The sequence below is a fragment of the Benincasa hispida genome, chromosome 10 (assembly GCF_027475165.1).
Source record: "Benincasa hispida cultivar pf3 chromosome 10, pf3_genome.v1.1, whole genome shotgun sequence".
In the NCBI taxonomy this organism is placed as follows: domain Eukaryota; kingdom Viridiplantae; phylum Streptophyta; class Magnoliopsida; order Cucurbitales; family Cucurbitaceae; genus Benincasa; species Benincasa hispida.
Window position 1 is genome coordinate 58,606,211 of NC_143487.1, and position 19,796 is coordinate 58,626,006.

At 35.8% G+C, this 19,796-nt stretch overlaps 2 protein-coding genes across 3 annotated transcripts; one reads left to right on the forward strand and one right to left on the reverse strand.

Annotated features, from left to right (window-relative positions):
- The first annotated feature begins 1,627 nt into the window (after window positions 1-1,627).
- On the forward strand, window positions 1,628-6,504 carry LOC120088748 (CDPK-related kinase 5-like). Its single transcript, XM_039046183.2, has 11 exons — window positions 1,628-2,584; window positions 3,248-3,378; window positions 3,494-3,535; window positions 3,668-3,776; window positions 4,212-4,290; window positions 4,376-4,672; window positions 4,787-4,899; window positions 5,003-5,110; window positions 5,189-5,251; window positions 5,333-5,500; window positions 5,917-6,504. Exons 1-11 carry the CDS (start codon window positions 1,967-1,969, stop codon window positions 6,055-6,057), a joined length of 1,869 nt encoding a protein of 622 aa, XP_038902111.1. The 5' UTR covers window positions 1,628-1,966; the 3' UTR covers window positions 6,058-6,504.
- A 239-nt stretch (window positions 6,505-6,743) lies between these two features.
- LOC120089469 (zinc finger CCCH domain-containing protein 62-like) lies at window positions 6,744-13,536 on the reverse strand. 2 transcript variants are annotated; one of them, XM_090305769.1, is made up of 9 exons: window positions 13,201-13,536; window positions 12,871-12,988; window positions 10,267-10,328; window positions 10,127-10,178; window positions 9,933-10,038; window positions 9,608-9,706; window positions 9,131-9,248; window positions 8,931-9,028; window positions 6,744-6,794 (listed from the first exon to the last, which is right to left on the reverse strand). In XM_090305769.1, the coding sequence occupies exons 1-9, from the start codon at window positions 13,487-13,489 to the stop codon at window positions 6,759-6,761; spliced, it is 978 nt and encodes a 325-aa protein (XP_090161895.1). In that variant the 5' UTR covers window positions 13,490-13,536; the 3' UTR covers window positions 6,744-6,758. The 2 variants fall into 2 exon arrangements, with proteins under 2 accessions (XP_090161895.1, XP_038902878.1); XM_039046950.2 differs by lacking the exon at window positions 6,744-6,794 and adding an exon at window positions 8,516-8,846 and having other exon boundaries at window positions 13,201-13,535.
- Between the last annotated feature and the right edge of the window lie 6,260 nt (window positions 13,537-19,796).

Genomic DNA, 19,796 nt, shown 5'->3' on the forward strand with positions numbered 1-19,796 from the left:
TCTTAAGCCAGAAAAATCAAATGCAAAGACATTCTAAAAGACATCAGGTGAACTTAGACAAATATTGTCAACACACAAAGTGTAACAAAATCGATCCGAACCAATACTTTTTTGTTTCCTCCAAATATAAATTAATATGACCAATTTTATACTAAAAAACTAAACTAAACCATTAGATTGGTTTGGTGTTTCGATTTTTCAACTTTTTGTTGCTCTTAGTTGAGTATCTATTCATTGTCTCTCTGCTTAAAAAAGAGAGAATGTCACTTGATATGATCTCCAATCTACACTATTCTCATTTCTCTACTCTATTTCCATCAAGTAAATGTAGCTTTGGAAATCAACAAACTAGACAATATGCCTCCAATTATAGTGAGGAAAACTACTTACCCAACAAAAAAGAAAAATCATCAATGTTGTTTTACTTGTTTGAACCCATCCATAAGACCATAGATTCTTAATTCAATAATTTTTTTTCCTTTTTTCCTGTTAAAATTAGAAAAACCATAACATTAAGTAATTCAATAATAAAATATACCTATTAAGCATATACTAGAATATGTAACATACACCTCATCTAAAATAATGAACTTCATGTGGATTATTAGGTGTGGGTCCCATGAAAGAATAAGAGAAAAAAATTATTTTCATTTTCTAATTAAAAGCATGACTTCAACTCTGAGTTTTACTAAAATGTCTAAACAAATAACAATTGTATGGATATTAATATCAATATAATTGTTCATGTCTTAGCTTCTCATGCCTGTAATTTCACATGTTTTATTTTTTGATTTATCTAGTTCTTTTTTATTATTATTATTATTTTGCAAAGTTGTCTAGTTCTTAAAATCTCATGTACTTTTTGTATCGATATACTAAAAAAGTAGATAAATGGCACATTTTCAGTAACTCTTTAAACTCCTATGAATTTTAATTTTCTTTTTTAAGTTGATATTTTTTATCCATTTTTCTGTAATTTTATAAATAAAGATTTTAGAAGACCTTTTAGAAATGGTTGATGCTGAAATTCGAATAGGGAAAAGAGTCTACCTTCCCCTACCTCATTTTGGGCTTAGGGTGCAGACTCAAGCAAACCCTCTCCCTTGAGTTCATTTTGATGCTAAGGTGCTATTTTCTTCTCTCTCTCTCTCTCTCTCTCTCTCTTTTTTTTTTTTTTTTTTTTTTTTGGGTTTAAAAATCAAGATATATCCGCTTATTTTCTTGTCTCCATCTCTCTCTTTTGCTTGCTTACCATTTTTCTTCTAATTTATTATTATAAACGAATTTTCTAAAGAAAAAATCCAAATTGACTATTTAATTAATAGCAAATGGAATACATAAACGGTAAAATAAAACCCCTCTCCGGTCCTTTTCAAAAATGTCATGAGGAAGTTAAAAAGAAGCAAACATAAAAATAATTTTAAAAATATATGTTTTTTTAATAAAAAAAATAAAATTTCAGAATTGAATGCCACGTGGATGAAATGTGGCGACCGTGCTGACCTATCCTTGGCCCCCACGTAATGAAGCGAATTCTACGTCAGATATTGTGGTTATAAGTTTTTTAAATAATTATAATTTTATGGTACAAAATTAATAATAAAATAAAAACAATTAATATTAAATTAGACACCGAAAAGTGAACTCAACGTCGCTTCCTTTTTATCATTTTGTGTGGATCAGTCTGTTTGTCCGAGTGTTGAGAACACTTCCAATCATCAGAGACAAATCAAGATTCCGGTTGGTGGGTTTTTCTAAAAATTTTCCCTTTTAAATTTCTCAAAGAAGTTGTTATAGCTTCCAAAAATCCTGTTCAAATATCCATTCTTTGTTATCTGGAAGCAAATGCTTTGATTCAGTACTGGGATTTTTTGAATTTCAATTTTCTTGTTTCCTTTGATTCTTCTTCTTCTTCTTCTTCTTCTTCTTCTTCTTCTTTCCGTTTGTTTTCTGGGGGAGGTGTCTGATGGGTCTCTGCAACTCCAAACCCTCCCCGAATTCTGATCTGTTTTCTGAAAAATCTGGTTCAAGAACCCCCAATGGAGGGCCTAATTCAACTCAACGAAACTCTGTTACCGCCATGGGAGGAGCTTCACCGCTACCGCCGAGCTCTGAAAATGAAAGAGATGGAAGGAAGTCCGGGAATAGGAGAAACGAGAGCCATGAGATGGATAATGTGAAGAAATCGCCGTTTTTCCCATTTTACAGTCCTAGCCCTGCTCATTATCTGTTTTCGAAGAAGTCTCCGGCGAGATCTCCGGCGAATGCCAGTGCTAATTCAACTCCGAAGCGGTTCTTTAGGAAACCATTTCCGCCTCCGTCGCCGGCGAAGCACATTCGTGCAGTTCTGGCGCGGCGGCATGGCTCGGTGAAGCCGAATGAGACGTCGATTCCGGAGGGAAATGAAACGGAAGGGGCTACTGGTTTGGATAAGAATTTTGGGTTTTCAAAGCATCTTGCGAGTAAATATGAGCTTGGAGAAGAGGTTGGGAGGGGGCATTTTGGCTACACTTGTGCGGCGACGTTTAAGAAGGGTGAACTTAAAGGACAAAAAGTAGCTGTTAAAATCATTCCCAAGTCCAAGGTGTTTGATCTTCTTCACTATAGTTGTGTGCCCTGTAATGTTCTGAGATTTTGTGAAAATGGTGCTTTCTTTACCCTTAAAATGAGGATCAATTGCGTATTTATCTCTTTGTTCTTGAGATGGAGATGAGGGATTATGCTAACTTTTCTTTTTCAGATTCCAGCTTGGAGCATTCTTCAGCTTGAGCTTAAATCTATGCCTTAAGATCTTGTTAACATGGTGTATAAGAATTGGCTTATGCATCTTCAGGCTTTCCTTTTGTGCTTCAAATGTTTTGCTAGTAACCTTGTTAATATGTGTATTGCTTCGATAAATTATGTGAACACACTGAGTAGTTCCATTGTTCTTAGGGTCGTTATTTGAGTCGATTTCTTAGCATGTGGCCTTTCTTTTATGGTACTTATGAACTCAAGTCCAGACTCATCCGTTCTTTTCTTGTAGCGAGTGTGTTTACTAAAAGAGAGGAAAAAATAAAATGATGGTTTTTTACTTGAAGTGCTTTGGTATGAGAATCTAGCTTCTCATATGCTCACCTGAGTCTTGAACCTTCGTCCGGATTTAAACAAATTGTCTTTTACGTTTTTTGTTTTTATGGTTGCAACATGTGCTATACTGAAGTTGGTCTTCGATCCTAATCGTTAGATTTGTATTTTTTACTGGTAGATGACTACTGCAATTGCCATTGAGGATGTCAGACGGGAAGTGAAGATATTAAAGTCATTGAGTGGTCACAACAATCTTGTAAATTTCTATGATGCATATGAGGATCATGACAACGTCTATATAGTAATGGAGTTAGTTTCTTCACTATCATACTCTGATTGTTGTCGAACTTTCTTTCATGACTTTAAGGTTTGGATGAATCTACATCATGCCTTACTTGGCCGTCAATGGGTTATGCATTTTCAGGTTGTGTGAAGGAGGAGAGCTTTTAGACAGAATTCTATCAAGGTATTCTTATCTAATGCTGGCTCCGATGCTTACCATACTGCATTCGGGCTTTGGGTTTTCTTGGACCATAAAGTTTTAGTAAACTTATGATTAATCTACTGATGATCTCTTGAATTTTCTTTTACACTTTAGGGGTGGTAAATACACAGAGGAGGATGCAAGGGCTGTAATGACACAAATATTATATGTTGTAGCTTTTTGCCACCTTCAGGGTGTGGTTCACCGGGATCTCAAACCTGAGGTGCGTTATAAAAAAAATTATTAGTGTTGTAAAAGCAGAATTTAAAGTATTTAATTTGGTTAGATGTCCAGTTGGTGCACTATTTCATTTCTATTCTGCAAATGAAGAAAAGTAAAAGAAAATCTTGTTTTGTTTCTCCCGGATAAGGTGAGTAAAAGAATCTCACATCATTTTTCAGAGATAAGGGACAGTCATATTTGTTTATCTTTAACTTTCATTATATATAGTGAATAAGCTTAATAAGGGATGCGTGGTGTACTGGAATAATGAGTTTGGGTTATTTTATCAGTTTGTCTTAAGTGGTTGCAATTTTATTTTATTTAGAGAAACAGTGGTTGTAATTCTAATTCAACACACAGTTTCAAATGTGATTTCCTTTCTTGTTCATTTCCACTTCATGAATTCTTGGCTAAACACACTTTACTGGTGGATCAGAATTTCCTTTTCACTTCAAAGGACGAAAATTCGCTGTTGAAGGCTATAGATTTTGGATTGTCAGATTTTGCGAAACCAGGTTTTCCTTTGTTTAGTTACATTATAATTAATTTAGTAACTTCAAGGCTGGAAAAATAGTTTATGTCCTTTAATTCCTTTGGCAGATGAAAGGCTCAATGACATTGTTGGTAGTGCTTACTATGTAGCTCCCGAAGTGCTCCATAGATCATACAGTACTGAGGCAGATGTCTGGAGTATAGGTGTAATTGCATATATTCTTCTATGTGGCAGTCGTCCATTTTGGGCTCGAACAGAGTCCGGCATCTTTAAAGCTGTCCTAAAAGGCGATCCCATCTTCGATGAGCCACCATGGCCTTCTCTATCTTCTGAGGCAAGAGATTTTGTTAAGCGCCTATTAGTTAAAGATCCACGAAAAAGGATGTCTGCTGCTCAAGCCTTGAGTACGTGCCTCATACCAGTAGAAAAAAAAAACTAACAAATATTTTTTAAAAAACTCATTTTTTCTTCTTTCTCTGTTTTCTTAATTTCCTCTCTTATTTATCTTTTCAACACAGGTCATCCATGGATTAAAAATTCTATGGATGTAAAAGCTCCTCTTGATATACTAATATTTAAACTCATGAAGATTTACATGCGGTCATCATATCTTCGAAAAGCTGCTTTAAGGGTTTGTTTTCTTTACACTCGTATGATTTCATGCATACCCATCCTGCTGTTTTCCCATTGTTTTGTTAACTTAATATTTCTTTTGTCTTTGGGCAATGTGGTAGGCTGTGTCGAGAACATTAACTATAGATGAGCTATTCTATTTGAAGACGCAATTTTCACTCTTGGAACCGAGCAAAAATGGCACCATAAACATAGAAAACATCAAAGAGGTTTGTCACCTGTTTTTCTGTCTTTCTTCAACATGGTTTCCAGTTGGTTATGTTGATTTCTCTTTTACTTCTTGTCAGGCTTTGATGAAAAACATAACGAATGGTATGAAGGAATCAAGGATACCTGATCTATTGACTTCGGTATAGTGCTGAACTATATTCCTTAAATCTATTTCCTTGAAGCTCTTATTGCTTATGTTTTGCTTTGCTTTTGTGCAACAGCTTAATGCATTGCAATATAGGCGAATGGATTTTGACGAGTTTTGTGCTGCTGCGCTAAGTATCCATCAACTCGAGGCTCTTGATAGGTGGGAACAACATGCACGTTATGCTTATGATCTGTTCGAGAAAGACGGAAACAGACCTATTGTTATAGAGGAATTGGCATCGGTATGTTTGATTTGCTTGTGTGATGATTCGAAACATCTATGCATTCACACACTTAAGAAAATAGCTACAATCTTTTAGCATCAACGAAAAGAAATAGCTAAATCTTTGTGGTAGAAATGCACCATGGTTCAACCTTACAGTTATCTTATTTTGCAAATCATGCTCCAGCGTTTTATAAATGATTTCAAACACGTTGTTTTAGACATCTTGAAATTATATCATTCTATTGAGATTTATGTAGAATTGGTACACAACGTGTTCTAACGGTGTACCAATTGGAAGTAGAACTTAGAACTGAGTCCATGCTTTGATTTAGAACAGGCATTGGTATCTTTACTTTGAAATCTTACCTACATTTTGCTGGAGTTACAGAACTCAGTTGTGAAATCTAATCTCTGGTATTCTGGACATTTCAGGAACTTGGCCTCAGCCCTTCTGTTCCTGTTCATGCTGTTCTTCACGACTGGATTAGACATACTGACGGAAAATTGAGCTTCCTCGGGTTTGTCAAACTGTTACACGGACCTTCTAGTCGAACTATGGCAAAACCATTATAAGGTTTATAAACTCAAATGTTGGAAATCCATCAAAAGGTTTTTGGTTGCTCTATCCGGATTCCATCAGCTACATAGCGGTGAGATCCCAGTTGTAATTTGATTTAAGGTATTTTTCCCCCCTCGAGTGTGATAACTGAATCAAATGGCTGAGTCGAGAAATACTTTGATTTCCATTTGGCCCGAGCTTGTGGATGATACTCACGACAGGGTTGACGATCCGACCTCATTGGTAAGTGAAGTGAAAAATGTAGGAGTTGAAGTTTTCTCACTGTATTTATATAGGTTTGAGTCAAAAGTGTGTGTTTACTTGTAAGTGATTATAATCCTCCAAGGTTTTCTGAGGATGGCACTTGCATTTCCAGACATATAACTTCTGGATTGTAATTGTGAGGTTCTCTTCTTCCTTTCCACTCAATAGTATGAATAGTGCCTTGATCTATTACAATACCTCTCTCTTTTCCTATTTAGTTAAAAATTAACTCTGTTATACTTGAGTCATATGAATATAGGTAGATAATTGAACTACTTTTACCAGAAAATACAAGGACTAACGATATATTTTGTCCTTAACTCTCGCATCCTTGAACACATTGTCTGTCGTCTTCTTTTGCGAATTTCTCGATCGAGTTTCACCATTTTCATTGTTCTATCTTTCTCCATTGTCGGAAAGTGTTTGCTTTTGGCCTTTGCACTTTATAGGATCAAAAGTGCTGTGTTGAGGATAGGGTGCAGATTGACTGGAAACAAGAAGTAGAAGCCATTCAAGTCAAATCAGAGATGACAAAGTAATGTGATTCTTGTTAAGACTGTAGAGTGGTGTGTCATTTCATCTCATATATGTTTTGTGCAAATCTTGGGCTATGTCCTAGATGGGTCACTTCAATAATAGGTCAAGGTGTGTAAATCAATATTGAAATATAATCAACCAAATTTGTCAAATCAGCTCCAATTTGATAGCTAATGAGTTCATAAATAAACTTCTCAAGACATTATACAAAAATTTATGGTCGATTTTGTATAATGTTTGAAATTAAATATTTATTTTCTTCATTGATTTTGCTTTCATTACTTTAGTTAGTTTCCTTGAATAATTTTTAATCAGTAATTTGGTATTAATTTTAGTAATGTCATGTTTTCATTACTTTAGTTAGTTTCATTGAATAATTTTTAATCGGTAATTTGGTATTAATTTAAGTAGTATTGCCAATGGTTCCCCTATCAAAAATAACCAGTGGTCATAACAACAAAAAAAAAAGAAAAAAAAAGGTTTCTCAACGGTCAAACATCTGACCTTAAGGTTGAATAGTACAAATTTATATCAATTGAATTGCCTAAGATGGGTCAACATTCAAAATTTTGACACTGCACCAATATCGACTTTATAATAATCATTATCATCATAAAGAAAAATAGGGGGAAATTACATATTCGTCCTACCCAATTTTAGTTGATTATATAACTACTCAACTGTATTAAATCATAGTATATCAATACAAATTACTGGAAAATTTTGTATGGATATCCCTATTTAGAGGCCCACTAGAAATTTTGGTTTTTGCTAACGTCAGCTACATGTGAAAGTGCCGCTTTAACCCTAAAACACGCACGAGGCCAGACCCAACTCAAATTTCTCGCTCTTTCCTCTCGTTCTTCTCACTCCATCTCGTTTCTCAAATCACATTGCTCTCCTTCACTTTTTCCCTTGATTTTTTTCTTTCTTTTGAATTCTTCCTCTCGCTTCTTCCTTTGAATTCTCACTCTCGCTTCTTCCTCTTGTTTCTTGATCTCACTTTCACTTCCTCTCGTTTTAATTCATGCTCCAACTTACATCTTTAATTCGAGAAGAATAAGACATCGACATAAACAAAAGAAATCACTAGAAAATGAGGCTCATCGAAGAAAAGAGGGTGGGAATGAAATCTCAAAGGAAAAATGAATTACCAAAAAAGAAAAGAAAGGGAAATTGCTAGAAGAAAACAAAGGACATCATATATAGAAGAAATCACCGAAAAAGAAAAAAGGAAAAAAAGAAGGGCAGAAAAAAAAAAAAGAAGAAAAAATTCTACAAAAGAGAGGAAGGAAGAAGGGTTAGTGATAAATTAATAGGATGATGACATTAATGGAAGACAAAAGATCAAACAAATTAAAAAGTGAGGCCAAATTTCGGGATGATCCCTAAATAAAGGCCATCGGTACCAAACTTCCCAAATTACTTTATTTTTTATTTTTTTTAAAAAAAATAATAATTAAAAAATTTTACCAATTAAAATGATAAATATTTGTTATATTATACCAATCTAATTATCACCTTCAAGTCTTATTATTACCCTTAAAAATGAGTGAAGATTCAAATCTCTAAACAATTCTTAGATTTGCAATATAATGTTTCTAGTCAATCTTAATCCTTCTACATTAAACTAAGTTCGTTAAAATTAAAAAAAAAAAAATCACAAGAAAATGAAAGCAAAGACAGATTCAGTAATAATAGGCTAATGAAATTTACAAACAAGCCTAAATGCCTAGTTGACTTTCAAATGTTGGTTATTTGTTGAACTTTTTACATGTGTAATCATGCTGATTTGCATACAGCTTAAACTCAAATACTAATGTCTCATGGATAGTAGGATTTGAATTCTATCTTCCTCAAATACTAATATTCTAAAAGAATTGATCATTGATGAATGTCAACCATCCCCTTCTTTCCCCCATATATGGTCATCCCATTCACTCTTCTCTCTTCTACCATTTAGCCCAGGTCACATGCGAAACTTGGAGGTAACCAGGACGTCCTATCGTCTCATCAAGTAGCCAGGAAGTTAGAATAAACTTCAAATTCAAAAAATACTAGGGACCTATGTTGAATGACTACGTACAGCATTGTTATAGTCCCTTGATGGCATCCTTTTGCGACTCTCTTTACTGTTTAGACCTTGTCTTGCAAGATGAACATGTCCTTGATTCTTTGCACATCCTGATAATGGCAATGGAAAAATATGGTAACATTCAATCTTCTACTCAATTGCAGTAAGCTCCTTTTCTGTTTTTTATGACGAGTAGGGGTGAGAAAAAGTACCTCTGGTTTGTGGAAATTTTCTTTTCTTTTTCTGCATTGCTCGTAAACCTCGAGCAGCCGCACCTCTTTTGTGCTTCTCAGCAAGAACTTGTACTCTTTCAGCTTCATCATTCCACAGCTAAAAAAGAGTATGGAGCAGACATATAAAACAATCAATAAAACTCAACAATATTGGTGATTAGGTTGCATTTATCGTCAATTGGACATGACAATACAAAGTTTTACAATCATACTTGGTGGAACTTTACCTCTTTTATATAAATTTGGTCTTGAAGTTAAGTCACTTGTTTCATGATTGAGAATGTAAGACACAATGAACATTGTTCTGTTACTAAATTCATATCTACATGAACACACTTCACCAACAACGGCCCAACTAAAAAAAATTGATATAAAATTTTCATCCATGGAACAACCACTATTAACGCGGATGCTTTTGTATGAAAATGAAATATATTTACGTACATGAGTACTTACCCGTCTGAAAGTTCTTAGTTTATAGAGATTTCGACCCTTAACAAGCAGAGGATAAAGTGGGGGTAGTTTCCTAACTCCCCTGCTCCATAAGACTTCGACCTAGCACATTATAGTCATAAGTGTTGGCAATATGTGTCGCAAATGAAAAAATATATAAGAGAGAGAATAAAGAAAGGAAAAAACTTAATGATTGCTACATAATCATTGTAGTGAATATTAGATGCAAACAAATTGACCATATTACGATCATGGTGTTAAAAACGCACAACTGATTTCAATTACTATATGGGGGAAACGATTAATTGAGCAGAAAAGCCAGCCTTACAGTAAAAGTATGCTGCTGTTTGCTTGCACCATAGCTCTCCTTTACTACCCTCCCTGCTACAGTTCTCTTCCCTATAAGCCCTCCATGCCTAGTTACTTTATCAAATCTAATAAAAAGTAAACTACAAGAATTAGAAGTACAATCCAAAATATCTAGCACAAGAATAGTGGTGGAAGAGTAAGTTGTTTGGGTACTTTGCATAAACTTTCTGAGTGAACAGAACAGTATCTCCCCTACAAACATCACCTGCATTGATGTTTTAATTGAATAATTAGACCCACTATAAGAGATCAAATATCAAAGAAAATACTATGACAAACGAACAAGCGATTACCAGTACAATTGACAACAAAGGATGACCTTGGATAGTGAGCTTCACCATTTCCATCTTTCATCCTGAGATGGAAGGGGGGAAAAAAGCAAATACATTTTGTTAGGAGTAGTTGTACCTGATACCTATTGTATCTTAACCTCTTTGTGAAGGACTAAATTAGTGGTATTTTATTCTTTCAGACTACCCCCTCTTTTTGCTTAATAAGTTCGATATACTGGGGCCAATTTGCAGAAACCCAAAAAGAATACAACAAAATGGAATTCATAAGATACAGATCAGATTATCAAGAATTTGGTCAGCAACAAATAGAAATACAGTATTGGATCATAAAAAATGTAAATATATATTATGATGTTGCTCCCTACTGGTTTGATATGCTTCAATACAGAACTGTTGGTAGATGAAAACTCCAAAAAGCAGTGAGAAACCAGGAAAAGCAAAAAAAAGAAAAAAGAAAAAAAAAAATCCTTAAACGGATGTGAAAAATTCTCAACATACCATTTGTCTAAAAATCTTCTACTTTCCATTTATTCATATCCAAAGGAACATAATGGATACCCATCAACATTTACTAAAATACCCACTAGTCACTTCTTCACATATCAAAAGACTTCCATAGGGGTTAATGTTGAAACTTTTATTTAATTAAATTTACTATAACTCATAAGCTTAAGTTTTTAGATTGAGTAGTGATTTTATGTAATATCTAACTCATGCCCGTCTTAGTATGTTGGTAGAATCCTAGGGTATTGAACAAAGAAGTGGTGAGCTTCAGAAGATGAAGTATTGGTGTGATCTATAACTGAGCTCCATCTAATAGGTGGCATGCTCCAGCGAAGAAGAGTAGGTTTAGAAGATAGATAGATAACCATTTGATGGGAGGTTTGTTGGTCCTTTATTCAACTAAGGATTGTTGGGAGGGCGGCCAAAATCTCATATTGGCTAAATAAGAGAAAAATCATGAGATATGAGTGAGGAATAATATCCCCATTGGTATCAGGTCTTTTAGGTGAAACAAAAAACAAAGTCATTAAAGCTTATGTCCAAAGTGAACAGTATCATACTAATGTAGAGCTATGTAGAGGTATGTTGTTCCTAACAAGTAATATCATAACAAATCACCACTCAACCCAAAAGGTTAAGCTTATGAGTTACAGTATATATAGTTATATGAACAATTCAACAATCACCACTTGTAGGCTTGAAAATTTATAGGTCCTGGACAACTAGAATTAATATTAATTGCAGTGGAAATAATGATATCGTGTTGATTTTAGAGAAAGTTATTTTCTTATTTTTCTAATAAGGTATTGATACTCCTGAAAGGTGTTCTACTTTCTTGTAGCTCGCGTTTGATACTGGATAAAGCAAATTTTGGTTTTCGTTTCCCTTGTGATGGACCCGAAAGAGGGGGTATATGTCAAGTATCCGCTTGGGATCATGTCTTCTTAGGGCTATTTTGGATGTACAATTCAATTTCGGGAGTAATATTCCATTTCAGTTGGAAAATGCAGTCAGATGTTTGGGGTAGTGTAACTGATCAAGGAGTAGTAACTCATATTACAGGAGGAAACTTTGCGCAGAGTTCTATTACTATTAATGGGTGGCTTCACGATTTCTTATGGGCACAGGCATCCCAGGTAATTCAGTCTAATGGTTCTTCATTATCTGCATATGGCTTGTTTTTCCTAGGTGCTCATTTTGTATGGGCTTTTAGTTTAATGTTTCCATTCAACAGACGTGGTTATTGGTAAGAACTGATTGAATCCATTGTTTGGGCTCATAATAAATTAAAAGTTGCTCTTGCTACTTAGCCTAGAGCCTTGAGCATTGTCCAAGGACATGTAGTAGGAGTAACCCATTACCTTCTGGTTGGAATTGCCACACATGGGCATTCTTCAAGAATTATTGCAGTTGGATAATGGCTAGGAGGATTTGAAAGCCATTATGGCACTAAGATTTCCAAGGTTTAGCCAAGGCTTAGCCCAGGATCCCACTACTCGTCGTATTTGGTTTGGTATTGCTATCACACATGACTTCGAAAGTCATGATGATATTATTGAAGAACCGTCTTTATCAGAATATTTTTGCTTCTCATTTTGGGCAATTAGGAATAACTTTTCTGTGGACTTCCAAAAATTTGTTTCATGTAGCTTGGCAAGGCAATTTTGAAGCATGGGTACAGGACCCTTTACATGTAAGACCAATTGCTCATGTAATTTGGGATACTCATTTTGGTCAACCGGTCATTGAAGCTTTTACTCTAGGTGGTACTCTTGGCCCAGTGAATATCACTTCCTCTGGTGTTCTAAGAATGGGTAAATATAATAGAAGAAAATTGTCAATTAAGGTAACTAATTATAAAAGGAAAGAAATTCAAAGATAAAAGGATTAATAAAAACACAATTATACTCTAAACAAATATACAAAACCAACATAAACGAGTATATAGCAGTTTCCCAACATGAACAAGTACTAACAATTTGCAAATATTTCAGCGACCGGACTAGATGACCTTCATCTTTGACAAAACCTTAAAAATTTCCTAATTGAACGCAATATTAAGATCTGTATCTTGAGTTTCAAGATTAAGAATCCGCGTACCTCCAATGCTCCTCGACTCTTTGAATACAGACAGCTTTAGTCCCCGCTATTCTTAGCCTATTCTCCCGTAAATAAGCTTTGCAATCATTAAGTGTTAACGAATCCAAATTTTTGTTCTCTGCAACGGAATATGTTACAAATTTGATAAAATACATTGCTCTTCTTCTAAGAGATCAAATACCATATGAATTTCACAACAAACCTGTCCACTTCTTAACTTTTAGTGAAAATCATCGTTTTCATTCTTTCAATCGATGTTTCGACCTTTGGCTCATATTTCAACATAATAGCGAGTGATCAAAGGAAAAAGAAGAAACGATCTGAAATTACCTTTAAGGAAGCGGATGACTCGCTCGGATAGAACTTCGTCACAATCATTGTCGCTGTCTTCATTATCAAACTCCTCTTCCGATTCTCCTTCGACATCGTCTTTATAATCAAACTCCTCTTCCGAATCCCCGTCGTCATCGTCTTCATCATCGAACTCCTCTTCTGATTCCCAATCGGCGTCGTCTTGATCATCATACTCCTCTGATTTCTCTTCGTCGTCGCCACAGGAAATGTCGTCGTCCGACGAGGACGAAATACAAATGACTCTCCGTTTGCTACTTTTAGGCATTTCCTTGTGAAGGAAACATAATTTGATAATTATATTATAATGGGATTTTTGTCAAGAACGTTTTAAGATAAATGAATTTTCACCCACCTATCGAAGCAAAACAAAAGTTTCCAACCTTTTTTTACCTCTCAATTACTTTTTTTCGATTTTTTTCTCACATTTGTTTTAGTTGTATCCCTGGTTTAAAATTTCCATCCAAATTTCGATAATATTTATTTTTCCCGCACTCGGTATTTTATTTCATTTTTTTATGAGTTGATTAAAGTTGATTGAACATTTTTACTTTGTTTATGCTTATTAAATAATCAAAGCCTGTTTTTTTAAGTACAATTTGAGCCTATTTAATACATACAGATAGAGAGATCGAATTTTGTGGAACTCGAAAATAAATAAAAAGATAAATATCAATCTATACCCATAAATTTTTGGGGATTGTATCAATTTAAAACTTGAATTATGAATTGTATATATTTAAACTTTAAATTTTGGGTTGTATCAATTTAAACGAACTTTGTGATTTGTATCAATTTAAACTTCATACTAATAATGGTATCGATTTAAACCCTAAACTTTTATAAGTATCAATTTAAACCTTAACTTTTATAAATATATCAACTTAAACCTTGAACATTCATAAATGTATCCAAATAAAACATAATGGAAGGTTTAAGTTTATACAATTATGAAAGTTCAAGGTTTAAATTGATATATTTATAAAAGTTCGGGGTTTAAATTGATACAATTATTAGTTTGAGAATTAAATTGATACAATCCACAAAATTCAAGGTTTAAATTGATACAACTATTAGTTTAGAATTTAAATTGATATAATACCCAAAGTTTAGGGGTATAAGTTGATATTTGCCCTAAATAAAATAAAACCAAAATGTTTGCTTCCTAATTTTCTAATTTTAATTATTAGTAGTTGGTTCATGATTTGAAGTTAATGTATTTTGATTGGTTGGGTGATTAGAATTTGGCATTTTTTCATCGTTTCGTTCGTTCTCGGCGTAGTAGGAGTGGTTTTTTCTCAGTTGTTGATTATGAGGGCGTTTGGTAGTCTTCTCATGAACGGGTGGCGGAAGTGGCTGTAGATTTTTTCCGTGGTAGTTTGAGGTCTCAGTCTGTAGGTATAGGGACTTTACTTCTCAGATTGGGGATATTGTGCAGTTCAGCTGGCCTGGGGAGTGCGTAGAGGCTCTTGGTCGTCCAGTGATTAGGGAGAAGGTCCAGAGGGCTTTATTTTCTATAAAGTCTAGGAAAGCCCCGGCCCCTAATGGGTTCTCAGTGGATTTTTATAAATCTGCATGGAGTGTAGTTGGTGATGACTTTTGTGATGCAGTTATGAATTTTTTTGAGTCATGTTACCTGCCTTGTGGAGTTAATACCACTACTATCATGCTTCTTCCTAAGCGGGCTGGTGCTGAGCGTATGGAGGACTTTCGGCCCATCTTCTGTTGTAATGTGGTGTATAAGTGTATTTCGAAAGTTTTGGCAGAGAGGTTACGAGTGTGGCTTCCAACATTCATTAGTGGTAACCAGTCTGCTTTTGTGTCTGGCAGGTCTATTGTTGATAACATTCTTTTGTGTCAAGAGCTTGTGGGGGGTTATCGGTTAAACAGGGGGAAACTGCAGTGTGTGTTGAAGGTGGATCTCCAAAAGGCTTATGATTCAGTGAACTGCGACTTTCTGTTTGGAGTGCTTCTGGCTATTGGCACTCCTGTACATTTATTAGTTGGGTGCGGGCTTGTGTTACGTTTCCTTATTTCTCTTCGATGATCAATGGTTCTTTTGAGGGTTATTTCTCGAGTAGGAAGCAACTGAAGCAGGGTGACCCGTTATCTCCCTTTCTGTTTGTGATGGTTATGGAGGTTGCTGAATAAGCCTCTTGTGTGGTTTAGGTTCCATGACCGTTGTGAGCGTGTTGGCCTAACTCATTTGGCTTTTGCTGATGATCTCATGATTTTTTGTGCGGCTAACCAGAGTTCTTTGGATTTTGTGAGGGTTCTGCGGATTTTATGGAGATGTCAGGGTTAGTTGTTAATGTGAGGAAGAGCTTTATGTTTGTTGCAGGAGTGGATTCTGTTGAGGCTAAGAAGCTTGCTACCTTTATAGGGTTTGCTCTTGGTTCCCTACCTGTCAGGTATCTGGGGTAACCATGAAGGAACTCTGATTATAGAGAACCTTTGAGCGGAAGCGAATCATCCAAATTCCATTGTGAATGAACTCATACATTTCAGTCATATGGAACAAATTATGCATAAAATTTAAATTACAGCATGCTTCTGAAATAAAAACAAAGGATAAGAGATTATACTTTTGAAGTGTTGGGATTGGTGTCCTAATTCTCCTAGAGTCTCGTTGTTTTATAAAGATACACATGGTTCAATGAATAAAATAAATGTTATTTAATTCTGGCATTCACTCATATCCAATAAACAAATCTCCTTGGTTATCTTATGTGAACTTAAGCATGTATATGTGATATACAAGTGGATCATGCCTTAAGTGATAACCTAAATAGGTCTGTAGTATAAGGATTAAGGTGGGACACCTGATCCTGGTGACACTACGAATACGGCCCACTTTGTAGAAGTTTGCAAGTATTGTAAACTACTGTAGATGGTAGATCCTGACCATTCATGTTGAGACGTGGAGCAGGGGTGTCCTATACAAAGAGTTTGTATAAGACCTAGACCATGAGATGACTAGACTCTATATATAACGCCATTGATACTAGAGACTTGCATCTCACCTAAATGACCATAGGTGACAAACCGCAATCCTGAGTGTTTTAGGAACTCTTGCCTTTGAGGGTGGTCCTTTGAATAGTATGGGTGAGAGTGGCCAGATTGCCAACTCAACATGCCTACATTTTTTGGGACTTGTCTGATCTGGGAGTTGGAAACTCAATCCATAAGATGGAATTCACTTCTTTCTCGAAGCAAGGATAAGTAGAGAGATTGCTCTCTTAAGGGTTGATTCCAGAGCTTGAACATAGTGGCTACAACTTCTCTTTGGAAGAGAAGACTCAGTCATAGTAGGACTATGACTTATGTTCATTAGAGGAATCAGTAGTACTTAAGAAGACAGATGTAACTATAGGGTCATAACGGTTATTGCCCTAGTTGTATTTACGAGCGATCTGTGAAGGGTTGTCTCACTGCTGATTGGTTAATATGGACACCTAATATATCTGTGGTAAGGAGAGTTCAACTGTTAGTCTTTAGTAGAGTGTCTGGCAGTTAACGGATAGTGGATCCCGTGACTAAAGAGTTTAGTCAGTTATTCACGTACTGTTGGAGCTTCGAGCTACAAGTCCATAAGGTCCTCTTGGTAGCTCAATGGATTCAGTTGAGGATCAGTTTTTTATGTTGATTTGAAATGTTCAAATTGACAAGAGGTATTTTGATTATATATGATATAATCGGTATGATGTATAAGATACATATAGTGGAGGATTGATGTAAATGAGATTTACATTAAATACCATGGAATAGAAAAAGAACTATGGTTTATATGTTTCATGAGATGAAATATTAAAACTATAGGTTATAAATATAGTATGATAAGTTGATTATCATTTATATTTATAATAATATTAATTATTGGATAATTAATTATTTTTCTTTAATAACCAAGTGAGTGGGTGGTTATTGAATTCATGGTAACCGTGAGTTCAAAAGGAAAGTGGTTTTCCTATTTTGTAAAGAGGTTTTTACAAAATGATTGAAAAAGGTTTTTGAGTTTTTTTTCTCGGCGAAAAAGAAAAACATGTAGTCGTCAAGTAAATTCAGATTTACTATACGATCGTTTAGCTTTATTTAAACGATTGGGCATCGACCTATACGATAGGTCTCTGCCATCTCCCACTTGCCCAGTCGTGTACGTGATCGGTGTTTCTTCCTTCGTCTGCCTCACACCAAATCTGAACAAAGCCCACCCTTTGGATTCTCACACCGAGAATACCAAGGAAGCCTTGTTGGTGGTGTCAAATTCAACTCGACACCGTCGAGGTTTTCTGGAGGCCGTTCGTGTTGTTGAGGAGTTTGTGGTCGAGGCGATCATTGAGGACAAGCAAAAAGTGTTCGTGTTGTGTTTGTTGCGGTGTTGCAGTCGTGTAGATTGAGCGGTCGAGGTTGCTGTTGTTCAAGCGGTTACACAACGGAGCATGGAGACGCATCTTCAAATGTGCATAGAGTTCTCTCTCTATTAATTTGAGTTTTTCTTACTGTAATTTCTGCATTTTAATTGTATACCGTTTTTTTTAAGGCGACTGTAAATGTATTGTTCATTCATTATTGTAATTTGGAATTATCTTTCTTCCGCTGCTCATGGGAATCGCGAATCCGATTTTCTTCAATTGGTATCAGAACATATAGTATATTCTAAACGATCGTATAATATATTCTAGACGATCGTTTAGCTAATGTTAAGTGATGGGGTAAATAGTTTACCATATCACGTGACATTGGTTACGTGATCGTGTAGGCGCTGGAGGTAGATGATCGCAGTGGGAGCATACGATGCTTGTCATTTAGTAGAAGGCACGTGCTATGTGATCGTGTAATTAGCAAGCTTCATCGCTTAGTTACTACCTATGCGATCGTGCGTATGCGATACGGAGGCGCTAGCTAAGCAACTGCTTAGGCGATGATGCTTCGCGACATCGTAGTCGCTTAGACGATCGCGGAAGGCGGGCACTGTGCGGAGTTGGCGCCGTTGCCGGGGACTTGCCAGCTAATTGTTTGTTGAGTTTTGTGTCTCTGCAGACAAACTTTTTATCTTGTGAGTATTGCAGCTTGTGTGACCAGGTTGCAAATAATATTGAAATGTAGGCGGTGCGCCGAAAGCCAGTATTAACCCCAAGGTAGAAGGGCAATCAGTCGCAAAAGAGCTGAAGGTAATTCTAAGCACATGGTGGCCAACATGCGCCCAACAATTGTCGGAAGTTCCAATGGTCAAGGCAACTTGACTCGAGCAGTTGAGAGTAATTTCCTACATGGAAGACCCCTTGCAGTGACAACACTCCAATTTTTTCAGGGATGTCTTCTACTCTATCTTTACCTTGCTTTCTTAGTTTAGGTTATTTTTATTTTTATTGTTATTTTGGATATATGGCTGCTTCCTTGGTTGTGGTGCATTTGCTTTTATAGGTGCAACAATAAGTCTCCTCGGTTTGCAGAACAATGGAAGAATTCTTTTCATCCTTCAACGCATGGCTTCAATCGCGTGGATTCCAACGCATGATCGTATGCGTTGTTCCGCCTATCCTGTTATCTTGTATGTCTTATCCTTTTGAAATTCTTTCTTTCTCGATTGTATTGCTTTGCGGTGTTTTTATGATGGTACGTATAATTCACCGCATCTTCTAACTAATCATCGCAAGGCGCTCTTTACTTTTATTAGCCTCTTCAAATTTTGAAAGTCTTAAGTTTTATTTTGTGCAAACCTTCACTCAAACATTTATTACTGCAATCTTGTAATTTTGTTTTTAGCTTTACGGTGAGAACGCTACCAACCTCTAAGTTTGGGGGTGGCAGCGGTCTCGGAGAATTGCGTTCATTGCATTGCGATCATTTGAAAAAAAAAAAAAGTAAGTGAAGCGAGCTTTTGAGAATAATAACTCCACTGTCAATGTAATGGGGAAACCCATGTTGATAAGAGTTAAGCTGTGAAAGGCACTTGCTCGAAGTTGGATGTCCGTATGACACACGTGTGGGCAAGCCAAAACGCAGGCAAGTCGCTAGGATCAGCGCATAAGCGCAACTCCTCTGTCCGACGTAAGCCAAATCAAACGAGACAAGAGTTGAGTTGAATATGGAATGCAACCGAAGTTGGATGCCCGCATGACACACATGAGGGTAAGCCAAAACGAAGGGTGTAACTAGGTTCAATGCCGCATTTGAATAAGTCATCGTAAATTTTTGAACTATTTTGAACGAACGCATTATCAAAAGCTAAACACAAAGTTGCGGTGAATGAGTAAAAAGTTTTTGAGCAAAGGCTTGCTAGATATAAACCTAGAAAAGATATTTTTAAAGAAGTAGCCAAAATGGAAGAGAGCTTTGCGGTGATGGTCAGAGGTATGAGGAAATTATAGTCTGAGAAGCTGGTCATCGCAAAGGAAAGCATGAAGGTGAGTTAGAATTTCTTGAGTATAACGCATGCTTGAGGACAAGCATGATTTTAAGTTTGGGGGTGTGATGACATGCAGAAATGCATGCCATCTTAGGCCTTTTACTTAGAATTATGAAGGTTGTTAAGCAAAATATGCGAAAATTATGCTAGGAATTCACGAGAAAAT